The sequence below is a fragment of the Aythya fuligula genome, chromosome 4 (genome assembly GCF_009819795.1).
Source record: "Aythya fuligula isolate bAytFul2 chromosome 4, bAytFul2.pri, whole genome shotgun sequence".
In the NCBI taxonomy this organism is placed as follows: Eukaryota; Metazoa; Chordata; class Aves; order Anseriformes; family Anatidae; genus Aythya; species Aythya fuligula.
The window spans coordinates 16515437-16529189 of NC_045562.1; the positions used below are offsets into that span (position 1 = coordinate 16515437).

General features: G+C 35.9%; 1 protein-coding gene across 4 annotated transcripts in view; it reads right to left on the reverse strand.

The window, feature by feature from the left end:
- The window catches only part of SGCZ (sarcoglycan zeta), a 451534-nt gene that overhangs the window by 49940 nt on the left and 387841 nt on the right, over positions 1-13753 (reverse strand). For all 4 annotated transcript variants that reach the window (XM_032186118.1, XM_032186120.1, XM_032186117.1 and 1 more), the window contains one exon: positions 4718-4840. In XM_032186118.1, coding sequence (XP_032042009.1) covers positions 4718-4840 — 123 coding nt within the window. The remainder of the gene's footprint in view (positions 1-4717; positions 4841-13753) is intronic.

Genomic DNA, 13753 nt, shown 5'->3' on the forward strand with positions numbered 1-13753 from the left:
GTGCAACTGATTTATATCTGTGAGAAATCAAGTTACCATATTGCTCGGGTATTGTGCTAGACATAGAGCCAAATCTCAATATACGCTTGTATACCCACCTGTGCCACCAATGCAGTGTTTTCAACTTCTTCTACAAGAACAACATATAAAAAAGGTCATACTGCAATTAAGAGAAATATGAAAAAGATAGCTAGGGCAGAAAATTTTGCATTAAGATTAAGGTAACAGAAGTCGAAGAGATACTCTTGCTCTGTAGTTCCAGAGGGAGCAAAGATGACTTTAAAAAGCTGTAGACATTGTACGTTCATTTGGATAGGGTAATAAATAAGGGATAGCCAACGATGCAGAAAGGAACCTGGGAATCCACTAAAAACGTAGCCACTTATTTCTGCTTATCTCCCTGCTCTTTGCCAATGTGCTTATTTCATCATGCCTTTCTCTTCCCTTTTTCAATGAGAAGAGCTTTCAAAAGTTGTATCATTATAAGGAAAAGCAGAATTAGAAGGGCCCAAAAACATCTTTGTAGAAAACTTGAAAAGAATGTGGTTAAATTTTCAGAATTCAAAGTAAAAAGGTTGTAGAAGTTTGTGATATCACATAAATAATTCTTTTATGTGGGGGTTGTAATTTGAGATTTAATTTTTAAGAATTATTCACTCTTATGTAAGAAGAAATTGTTATTTCTTCAATTGGAATACTGATTTCAGTTTACTTTTGTAGCCTCTTATTCACCCTGGTAATTACTGTTAAGGTAGAACTGTTAGAATCAGTCCAAAACCACTGCCACATAGAAAAACTTTGGATAGCTAGCCTTTAAAATGTTTTTATTCACAAGGTTACTAATGACCACCATTTGAAGCAAATTTGTTTTTTCAATGATGGTTTATAGTTTGATATCAAAAAGGAAAAGGTCAACCTTTAGATTTGCTGTAATTACTTACATGTAAGTAATGAACTATCTTTCTCCTTTCCTTGAATGATAAAGTAGAAAAAAATGAACAGATAAAAGAAAAAAGTAAAATTAATGTTAAAAGGAAGAATAAGCGGAAGTCTAAATTCAATCAGCCAATTGCCTAATTTGAAAGAGATAATTAAGGAAGATATAAATTGCTGCAACACCTCTTAAACAAAATAAAAGTACTATTTCTGACTGTATTTTTCTTATCTTGGAAATATAAATATATCTGTATTACTAGCTTATTTCTTCTGTATCCTTCTCCCTGGAATAGACTGACTGTATGAAAATCGACAAAAACAAAAATACTACAAAATTGATGAGAAGATGTAAATTTTATCCTTCATTTACTTATTAATCAAGAATTTCTTATACTGTCTTATGAAAGAGTATTTTTTTAGAGCAGTGAAATACAAAAGCATCTTTCTAAATTGAGAAGTCTGACATTGCCATAGCAGTTTATAAATGCCCATAGAATGGGCATGCTTATGAAAATTAATTATCAGGATGCATCATTTATTAGACCCACTCAGTGAAGTGTTTCCAAAGAGACACTTTTCACAGCTAGGCAAGAAAATAAAGAAAAAAATAAGAAAAAGTTTTCATTGTAGTACTATAACTATATGCGATAGTTTTATCCCCAAATAAGCACAGCTTATTTTTGCTTTCTGATACACATATTTTGTTTTCTCTGTTATTCCACAACTCTTTTCCTATATTCAGCCCAAGGTACCATGATTATCAAAACACACACTTGAGAAAAATGCACTAAAATAAAATCTCACCGATGTTTGACATTATGATGCCTTGCCACATTTCATTATTCATATCGTCATACAGAGTAATACAGTCTGATTGATGCAACTCACAGGGACTCATAATCTTTCATGTCTTTGCTGAAGAATGTAAAGGTGTCATAGAATCTTTGGACAGAATTCAAAGAATTAGAAATAAAGGTTTTGCTATTTTATCTTTCCATGAAGATAAGATTTTTATTTTACCCCTCTGGGAGATGTTTTTAAAATAACTTTCTTGAGATTGCATGCATCATATAACTTCTAGTCTCCTCCTGGAAATCCATTTTAAATAATTTCAGCTTTAGACTGAAGTAAACAGTAAAGCGTTTTACAGCTCATTACAGCTTTAATATTTGGCTGGAGATTAGTACTTCTGCTGAAAAAGGCATTTTAGGGATACAGAAATTGGGATATGAGAGATTTCTGTGTAAGCCTTTCAGAAATGCTCATGTATCTAATACTCTTCCTTTCTGTAGAATATATGTTTTTTTCTCTTAACAGATGATGGAAGGGCTAACATAAACTGGGCTTTATGGATCTAAAGCATAAAATTTTGAAACTAACTTTTCGTAGCCTAATTATGAGATAGTTTACTAATGAAATCTGATTTTAAGACATCAAGATGATTATCCAGAGATAAGAAAGAATGATCCTAACTTCATTAAACTATTTTTAAATACATCAGAAGACAATAATTTTCAAGAGATTTAAAAAAAATAAATTACTCTTTCAAATTACAATTACAAAATACCTTAACATATTTTTTTGAAGAAAATGACATAAATGTCGGACTTTAGGCTATTTAAATGACATATAATTTGTATTTAACTCTCTGACTTAAATGAACATACTTAGAAACTAGTAGATCTTCCAATATGCAATGGCCATTTTTTTATTTTATTTTTTTTATATTTAATTGCTGCCTAAATATTTTGTTTTTTCTTTCCCCTTTTTTCCCTTTTCTTGTGAACAAGAAATTAATGTCTATGCCTACATTTTTATAACCTTAAAATAACTAATCCTAACATTTGTTTATTTTTCATCTTAACTACAAAGTGAAAATCAATTATTTGTACAAACAACTCTAGTACTAAGTTTCTTTGGTGGGAGTCAACTGGTATACAGCAATCCCTGAAACTCAAATGGTTATATGAAAGCAAGGTTAACTTAGACCTTCCTAGACTTTTTTTTTTTTTAAATAGTTTTTTCTTTTGTGCTTAATATAAACACACATATGGTCAGGTGTAATTCTAGAATTAGGGAGAAAACCCTGTTCTTTTCACAAGGAACAATCTTATATGCCATATCAAGCATCACTAAACAAATTTTCATTAGTTCTACTTTCTAATACCACTGAAGTCAGCAGGTGCTGTGGGTACCCAAGTATGGCTGCTGAAGTTGGTTTTGAAGTCTGATTAAAAAATTTGCCATGACATCTACAACATATGATCATATTTCTTAATGTCAGGAAATCTAATCCTCTGTGCTGTTTGTAAGATGTTTTAATTTGTAACTTATTGCAGACACTTTGGAATCCCCTGTATGTTTAAGATTAACTTTCTCAGAACTTAATACTCTGATCAAGTTTGAACCCTAATAGGGTTCCAGTATGACTCTCTCACATTACTTCTCATGTTACTGTAGTTATTCTCTCATGTTTTATTATTAAACACATTATTGTAAAATTACTATCTATGAAAAAATGCCGAGTCAACAAAACATTAATTTCTGCTTCCCCTAAAACCACATTTAGTAAATAGATGAAAATCACTGTATTGGATACTGCGGCACCAGTAAGCTGCCTGTTTGTGAACACTGTTTCTTTTAGTTTAGCAGTATTAAAAAGATTGTTTGGCTACAGAGATAAACAGAGATCAGACAGGAATGAAAGGGTAAGAAAAATAATCCACAAATTCTGGCAAGCAACAATTGTATTCATTCTGAGGCCTATAAAAAAAGTTCAGTCTCAGCTTGACCCTGAATTTCCTGCTGTATTTTAATGCTTTATCTGGTGTTACATTAAAGTAGAACTACCTAATAATTTTATTAAAAGGCTTATACTTGCTAGTAATGTTTTGCAGACCAAAAAGGGATCTTATCATAATCATCAAAACAAAACAAAAAAGCAGAATCATCTTGTACTTTCTACAAAATTGAACTTTCAAATTAGTAGGCTCATATTTCAAATTCCAAACTTCCAGCATACCCAAATACAGACTTGACACATCCATCAATGACGAAGCAAATTTAAATTTTGAATCTAATTCTAGACTCTGAGTAGATAGATCATCTTTTTTTTTTTTGTCTTTTTTGTTTTAATGTTGTTAATCAAAGTTTAAATATTTATCTAAAGCAAACCTAGCTGATTTTTGTTTTCATAAGTTAATATGTTTCTAATATCAAATGGGTTACTGATAGATACATATATGTATGCATATTACAATAAGAATTGTATTTCTTGTTCTATTGAACAAATGTTGAAGTCAAGAGAAGATTTCTACTTACTACAATTCAGCTAAGACTCCTAAAGTAAAACTACATCCTTGATTCACACAAAAGTTAGACCTGATACTTTGAATACAGAAAAAACAAGAGTATTGGTATATAGCAATAATTTTTATCATTGTGAAGCCATTTACCTAAGCAAATGGTATAACTACCACAAAACAATTCTTTACTAACGGTAACATATAAAAAACAAATCACTGTGTTATGGGTAACGGGTGGTCCTCCACAGGTGGTTCTGTGGAGTTTAAATTCAAATCTGTCCTTATAGCAATTCAGTTTTTAGATTATGCAATATCTTTTGCAAGTCAAGTAATGGTCAAGTAATCTCACTGATGATGAGAAGACATTCTTCTCTCCAGTGGATGAAAATATTTGCAGATGACTGATAGATTAATTATTACTAAAGTGAGGAAAGGAAAATACTAATATTCATTTAAATACCATAAAATTACCATACCTGTTACTTTCAGTCTGTCAGCTCCAATGACAATCTCATCTTCATCTGCAGAAAACAACACTCTTCCACCTTCACTTGACCTCACTTCAAATCTTTTACACTGGGCCTCCACAGCATCAGCTCCTGAAAGAAAGGAAGTGAATGTTTCATCTGAGATAATTTGTAAAAAAGAAAAAAAAAAAATTAATCAAGAATTTATCAGTATGTATGGGGTACCCTAAACTCATGGAGTACAAGAGCCTTAAGGGGATTTTATCAAATAGTGGTCTTATTGTATATGTCTGGTAGATTGTATTATAAAATACAAACAGACATCTGCATTTCTGTCACATAGAGATTTCTGGGCTTTGTTCAGACTTTAAAGTGGAGCATCTGGCCAACGGGAAAAAAAAAAGGAGCCTACTCCAGGAAAATCAAATACTCAATGCAGCAGATAATGGTATTTTTCAGCCAGTTCTGTTGCTAACTTGAATGGCAAAAATAACAACAACAACAAAAAAACAAAACCAACAAACAAAAAAAAACAACAAAAATCAGACTTCACCATTCATCTCACTTTATGAAATATAAGTTCCACATGTCTCAAAGCTTCAAAAATCTAAAATAATTATGAAATCAAACAGATCTATTGGACTGCATCTACAAGTGCAATAAAGATAATTTGAAGATACCAAACTGTTTGAAATTTTGCAAATTTGCAATTTAGATGTTTTATCCTTATTCTTCAGTGTTTTGCCTGTTTTTTAAAAAATATTTAAATTATTTAATTATTATATTAATTTTAATAAAATATATTAAATTATTATTATTTATTTTTATTAATCACTGAAAACAAAAAATTGTGTTGAAAAATGAGGAACAGTATATATCTGTAAGGCAAATTTCAGAATTTCAGGGAATACTTATCTGACATTTTTTCCCCAATCCCTAATTAGATTTCTAACATACACCTGGAACAACCCATCAGCACCGATGTGTGAATACACATCGCAGCTGGTTAGTGAACCTACCAGGGGTGGTGCCCCGCTAGACCTTCTCTTCACAAACAGAGAAGGACTGGTGGAGGACGTGATCGTCGGGAGCTGTCTTGGGCAGAGTGACCACGCAATGGTGGAGTTCACTATTCTTGGCGAGGCCAGGAAGGGGACCAGTAAAACCGCTGTATTGGACTTTCGGAGGGCTGACTTTGAGCTGCTCAGGACACTAGTTGGTGGAGTCCCTTGGGAGGTGGTTCTGAAGGGCAGAGGGGTCCAGGAAAGCTGGGCGCTCTTCAAGAGGGAAGTCTTAATGGCGCAGGAACGGTCTGTCCCCACATGCCTAAAGACGAGCTGGCGGGGAAGAAGACCGGCCTGGCTCAACAGAGAATTGTGGCTTGATCTTAGGAGGAAAAAGAGGGTTTATAAGCTTTGGAAAAGTGGGCAGGCCACTAAGGAGGACTTTAAAGAAGTAGCGAGGCTGTGCAGGGACAAAATTAGGACGGCCAAAGCTCATCTGGAGCTCAATCTGGCTACTGCCGTTAAAGATAACAAAAAACATTTCTATAAATACATCAACACAAAAAGGAGGACTAAGGAGAATCTCCATCCTTTACTGGATGTGGGGGGAAACTTAGTTACAAGAGATGAGGAAAAGGCGGAGGTGCTCAATGCCTTCTTTGCCTCAGTCTTTAGCGGCAATACCGGTTGTTCTCTGGATACTCAGTACCCTGAGCTGGTGGAAGGGGATGGGGAGCAGGATGTGGCCCTCATTATCCATGAAGAACTGGTTGGTGACCTGCTACGGCACTTAGATGTGCACAAGTCGATGGGGCCGGATGGGATCCACCCAAGGGTACTGAGGGAACTGGCAGAGGAGCTGGCCAAGCCACTGTCCATCATTTATCAGCAGTCCTGGCTATCGGGGGAGGTCCCAATCGACTGGCGGCTAGCAAACGTGACGCCCATCTACAAGAAGGGCCGGAGGGCAGACCCGGGAAACTACAGGCCTGTCAGTTTGACCTCAGTGCCAGGAAAGCTCATGGAGCAGATCCTCCTGAGAGTCATCATGCAGCACTTGCAGGGGAAGCAGGCGATCAGGCCCAGTCAGCATGGCTTTATGAAAGGCAGGTCATGCCTGACGAACCTGATCTCCTTCTATGACAGAGTGAAGCGCTGGGTGGATGAGGGAAAGGCTGTGGATGTGGTCTACCTTGACTTCAGCAAGGCTTTTGACACCGTCTCCCACAGCATTCTCCTCAAGAAACTGGCTGCTCTTGGCTTGGACTGGCGCACGCTTCGTTGGGTTAGAAACTGGCTGGATAGCCGGGCCCAAAGAGTCGTGGTGAATGGAGCCAAGTCCAGTTGGAGGCCAGTCACTAGTGGCGTCCCCCAGGGCTCGGTGCTGGGGCCGGTCCTCTTTAATATCTTCATCGATGATCTGGACGAGGGCATCGAGTGCACCCTCAGTAAGTTCGCAGATGACACCAAGTTAGGTGCGTGTGTCGATCTGCTTGAGGGTAGGAAAGCTCTGCAGGAGGATCTGGATAGGCTGCACCGATGGGCTGAGGTCAACTGCATGAAGTTTAACAAGGCCAAGTGCCGGGTCCTGCACCTGGGGCGCAATAACCCCAAGCAGAGCTACAGACTGGGAGAGGAATGGTTGGAAAGCTGCCAGGCAGAGAAGGACCTGGGAGTGATGGTGGATAGTCGGCTGAATATGAGCCAGCAGTGTGCTCAGGTGGCCAAGAAGGCCAACGGCATCCTGGCTTGTATCAGGAACAGCGTGACCAGCAGGGCTAGGGAGGTGATCGTCCCCCTGTACTCAGCTCTGGTGAGGCCGCACCTCGAGTACTGTGTTCAGTTTTGGGCCCCTCGCTACAAGAAGGACATCGAGGTGCTTGAGCGGGTGCAGAGAAGGGCGACGAAGCTGGTGAGGGGCCTGGAGAACAAGTCCTACGAGGAGCGGCTGAGGGAGCTGGGCTTGTTCAGCCTGGAGAAGAGGAGGCTCAGGGGCGACCTTATCGCTCTTTTTAGGTACCTCAAGGGAGGCTGTAGCGAGGTGGGGGTTGGCCTGTTCTCCCACGTGCCTGGTGACAGGACGAGGGGGAATGGGATTAAGTTGAGCCAGGGGAGTTTTAGGTTAGATGTTAGGAAGAACTTCTTCACTGAAAGGGTTGTGAGGCATTGGAACAGGCTGCCCAGGGAAGTGGTGGAGTCACCATCCCTGGAAGTCTTCAAAAGACGCTTAGATGTAGAGCTTAGGGATATGGTTTAGTGGAGGGCTGTTAGCGTTAGGTTGGAGGTTGGACTCAATGACCTTGAGGTCTCTTCCAACCTAGAAAATTCTGTGATTCTGTGATTCTGTAATATTATGCAGAAAATGTTGTAGACAAAGTATGTACGTCATTCCAGTCCATCAAACTGGCTCATAGGTTTACTTTCATAATGAGCAAGTTTTCAGTTTTATATGTAAAAGTTCAATATCAAAATGTGTAAGGAATAAAGTAATTGTGATAACTAACTTTGGATGAGGAACTGCAATAGCAGACCTTAATTTGCAGGATTGGCTATATATATAAAATCAACAACAAAAACAAAACACAAAAAAAAATCCTTATACTAAGAAATGAATATATTTTAGCTGCTTGGCATTTGTACCTCTTCAGCATCACATTGCATATAAGTAGCCCTATAATGCAGCTAGCTCAAACTACCATTCCAAGATCAATTCTACTACTTTTTTTTTTTTTTTTTTTCTTTTTTTTTATGCTATAACAAAGTGGCTTTTACTTTATGTTGCAATCACATCTTAACGCTGCATCACTCAGTATTACTTATCACTGAAACAGTGGTTAGTGTCAAGCCACTTGAGAGATTTCTAACAAAAAATTAATACAGGTTAAGACAGTCTCTTTGATGTGGAACCAGGTCTAAATATTATGAAAATGGTTTTGAAAAGTTAAACTGCCTACAGAGTAATCAATGCTATCAAAATGGAATTCTATTTCATTACATTTTCATTTCCCAGTTGAAATATGAGTAACCAGTTGCATGTACAATGTATTAGTGTATTACCTTCTCAGCTGTAAAGCAAATTGCTGTGTTGCAAAAACAGTTACAAACATCCATGTCTCACAAAATACCCGAATGTTTAATAGTAGTATTAACAAAATGAAGAATCATCTCTCTGTGCATGAAGAAAGCAAACCTGAAATTTTTAGCCCAAACTTGTAGAGCAATCACACTATCCACTCTGCATGCTTGTTTTCAACTAATCCAGAATATTTTATCTGCTTTGATAATGAATATGTCAGTCCAGGGAAACATGCAAAAAAATCCAACTTCTAAATTCTGTTTGGAAAGGTAATTTCTATCAAACACTTGGCCATCTGAAAAACTTACTGGCTATTCTAAGGATAAATGTACTTTATACTAGAGATGCAGTCGGCTTCTCTATAGCTTTAATCAGGATGAAGGCAAGACCATACAATATTTTCTTGTCCTCTCATATCCAGAAAAATTATGTACTCGTAATTTCATTTGTATAATGCTGAATTAAATTAAGAATCTGTAAAATTCCATTCATTTAAAGTATATGGATGAAGCATATACATTTCATGTTCATCCATACACCGTAGATACTAATGATTGTTTATAATACAGGCTTGTTGCACAGCAGCTGCATAATTGAAACTATTATTAAACTGGTAAAAGTGGTACAAAGAATAAAATTATTCATTTGAACTAGACTACGGTGAATATATGTTAAAAGAAAATGTTGGGCAGCACGTACAACATAGATACAGAGAATTATATTACTGTAACACAGATAAATATGAACAAAGATTAAATTTCAAGGCAGAAACTGTGTCTATTTTGAATTTGTATCATATCTAGCTTGATTATTTATTAAATAAGACCATAATAACAACCATAAAGAATGCATGCTTTAAAAATTTTGCTTTTTAAAGTCAATTATGACTTGTATGACTTTATTATTATTCAGGAAAAAAACAAATTACAACCTGTATTTGGAGTTATAATAAGTACTACCAAGAATTTAGCCAGCTTAGAGTTTAGATATGATTACTAAAATCTGACTTTAAAGGCTAAAGCATAAATACTCCATTTACCAAACATGATTTAATTCTGATCAGGTTGAAACCTTGATTTGTATAAAACTATAATCATGCAATGGAAGTATAAATGGTTGTTGGTTTTATGCATAGGCAGGTGGTTTGTTGTTGTTTTTGTGGAAATTGCTGTTCATCCTGGGTAACACACAGTGGTTACTTTCACTGCTGGGAGAGGATGTACAGTCATTACAGCTTGCTGGTCAGTTCAGTTTTCCTCTACTGGCAGAGCTAAACTTCACAAATTTTGTGTTTATGTATATTTTGATTAACAATGCACTGTATCATGTGTATCATGTTTTGTGCTGTGGACAAGAATATCCAGGTTTGGGGTTCTTTTTTTTTTTTTTTTCCAGAATACTTTCCACACTAGTTTCAGAGTAGTTTTTCCCTTCCAGTTTTCCATTAAATGATGTGGCAGAAATAACAACACTTGTATGATACTTGTAAACATAAAAAGTGATGTAGAAAGTCAGAATTGTGGGGACAAAGCCAGAACTGTGGGGACAAAACAGACAAACTAAAATCCATAATTTTCCTAATTGCACCCATAGTTTCCACCCAAACATTATTTTAGACTTAGTTTTAATTTTTTTAAGAATGTCTGAATATGAATATAAGAATACCATTTTAAACTAAAAGAGTTTAGGAACAGATTCTTTACTCAGAGGGTGGTGAGACACTGGCTCAGGTTGTCCAGAGAAGTTGTGGATGCCCCATTCCTGGCAGTGTTCAAAGGCCAGTCTGGATGGGGCTTTGGGTACCCTCATCTGGTGTGGGGTGTCCCTGCCCATGGCAGGGGGGGGAACTTTAAGGTCCCTTCCAACCCAAACCATTCTATGATTCTATGGGAATATTTCTAATGTAGCACAAAACAAAACAAAGCATTTGGGACATTAAATCTATTTTCCAAGAAGATCTAAGATCTAAGAAGAATATGTTCCGTCTTTCTCAGCAGCAAAACACTCCATTCCCACTCTCAACACCAAGAATTAAAATAGAAATGTTAAAAACAGTGAAGTGTAAAGCTAACATTTTCTTTGCTTTATCTTGTGGTCTGTTTCCAGCCATCTACCTTGCATTTCCATTCATTCCCAACTTACTGAAACATAAGATGAAACTGAAATGTATGAGGAAAAGTAACTATCGACTTTGTACAATGCAATGGTTCTTTGAAATAGGAATTAACATACAAACTATAGATTTAGTAAGACATCACAGTATGCTCTGCCATTAATTTTGCTTAATTTTGAGGTCTTAAAACGGTTGCAAAACAGCCTTAATATTAGCAATCATGGTAGTTGCCACCATCTTTAAATGAACATATTAATTAAAATTAACTTTAGGGAGTATGCAGATGGAGAGTTATCATGTGTAATAAGCAAATGTGATCAAAGAATGCATGCATTGCTGAATGCAAGGCTATCCAAACTGGAAATGCTGATCAGATCCAGTTATTCAGCCAGCTGACAAAGAGACAAATGGGTGCTGTGAGGCTCCTGGACCAGGATCAGCATATTCATGGAAAAATAACCTTTAGATCATCAGTGTTAAAAAACCTAAAACCTGGTGAGAAATCACTCTGTGATTTCACTGAGTGAGATACAACTCATGTAATTAATAGAGATCTACATATAGTTACTTAATGAGATTCACGTAACAGCCATGGGAGAAACAGACATTTGAGCATGTGATACATTTGGCCTCCTTCTGGCATTTACCTTTAGATAATATTAAATACATTAAAAGTTATATTTTTTTCTCTTTTGTTGATAAAGACATTCTGTGTGTTTACATTAGATGTAGATGAACACTAGCAGTAGTGTCTGGTTTCTAAATCACCTTCCTTGTCCACCAGACAGACAACAAATTCAGATATAGAAATAGATAAAATTCAACCACATTAAATTAAATACAGAACCTAGAATTCAAAGCTAATTACCATGAGTTTATGAGCTTTGTAAATGCAAAACAATGAAATTCAATGTACTGTCTTCTGATTCTTCAATGAAAAATGGGTTATTTAAACGTTTATTAAATACAGGATATTTTTGGATGACACAGTAAGGCAGTTTTATGAAAATGTGTTGATGCTTTTGAGATTGGAGATAGAAGAGATAAACCTTTTTTAATAAAGATTCAACCCCCAGCTGGGTCTAAAACCAATATTTTTGAAATATACACATAGATAAAATTCTGTTAATATTCATAGGAATACTAGATATCATACTATTTTGGCCACCAGAGGTCTCAGATATTTTTCAGTGAATGCAAATGAAGTAATCACACCAGCTGAATAAAAGCATTGAGGAATTTGAATAAAGGGAGCTTTCAGCTGGGAGCAAGAGATGTGCACAAGCTAACATTCATGGCAATGAGAACATATTCTGTGTTCTGTTTTCTAAGAAAGGGAAGAGACTATCTTTGCTATATCAAAAAAGGGTGAAAGCGACCCTTCAAAAAACACTAAATGGCACTATCGGTTGTTCCTGGCCCTGCTATGGAGGTGTCAGAAGGCTATTGCTCTTATGAAAGGTTGATCTTTTAGGTTTTCCCCTGCTCAGACAAGGGAAACTTGAACAAGTGCTAGGCCAGAAATAATAACACACATACTGATTGTCTTGTTTAGAGACAGACTATAATGAATAATACCTTTTGTCAACCTAAACTACTGGCATAGAGACAATCCCCTCCCCACATTTATGTAAGAATTATATATAAATGAAGAAAATTAAGTAGAACCACAGTATCGTGGTAGCATGGTTCTTCCTTCTTCATGTTCTACAGACCCATTGGTACCCCTAAAAGACTAGTAATATAAAGCTTAGGACTTGGTCAAATGGAAGCTCACAGGAAAATTCTGCCCTTCCAGACAGATTTTCCTTCTATGAACTTAATCAAAAGATACATATAAATTGTCACCTTTGCAAAAAATCCTTCCTGCAGCCTGCTTTCCTGGCACACATTGGGGCTGGCTCTGCAGGTATGAAATTATGTATGAAAGTCATATAAAAGTTGCAGCAGACAGCATCTGTGTGCTACTTCTATATGAAGCCATATCTACATAAGAACAAACCTGTGCTTCTCCCCCTACTATTCTTATAACGTTATATTCCGTTTGGATATTTTCAGAAATTACATTGCTAACCCTGACAACATGACCTGATGCAGCTGTCCATAGGTTTTTCTTCAACTATATGGATGAATTAAAGTAAAACATGCTTCTTTATGGTTGCTTGAGCTTTAAGTTAACAGTTTTTTTTTTTTTAATTATTATTATTATTATTATTTTTTTCTCTTCTGTAAAATGGCACATGCCTCATCTGCTCCTATGACTGAGTTGAGAGGTTGCAACTGTAGCTATACTATCTTAAAAGCTTATACAAGTCCTTAGATAAGAAGGCTAAGCAAGTCTAAGGAAGATATGTCAGGAATATGTATGTTTTGCTCTATTTTTAACCTTAACAAGTTTAGTATATTCAAACATGAGCTTGATAGTTAAGCAGAGGCTTTTGGGGAGATTAGTGAGTTTCCTATCTAACTGATTTCTCTCATATGACTATAAATACATTATAAGTATATAAAAGCAGTACACAATATATCTAAAGTTATAAAAATGTTAAATCTAAATGATACATAGATAGAAATTACTGAATTTAAAATTAAGTTATTAAATACATTTAAATATCAATTAAATAACAAACTAAAACCAAATATGTTATTGTTTATTACATTATTATTGTTTACTGCATTATCTTTTCTACATATGCTCTCCTCCATTGTACAGGAGTCTTTCTTTGTGATATCAGCAAATAGCCACACTACATTTGATTATTTCTTCTTATTAGCTCTATTTATCATCTTTGCTTTTACTGACAAGCTGAAATGTTCAGCTCATGCAAATTAATTATAATTTAATTTTATTG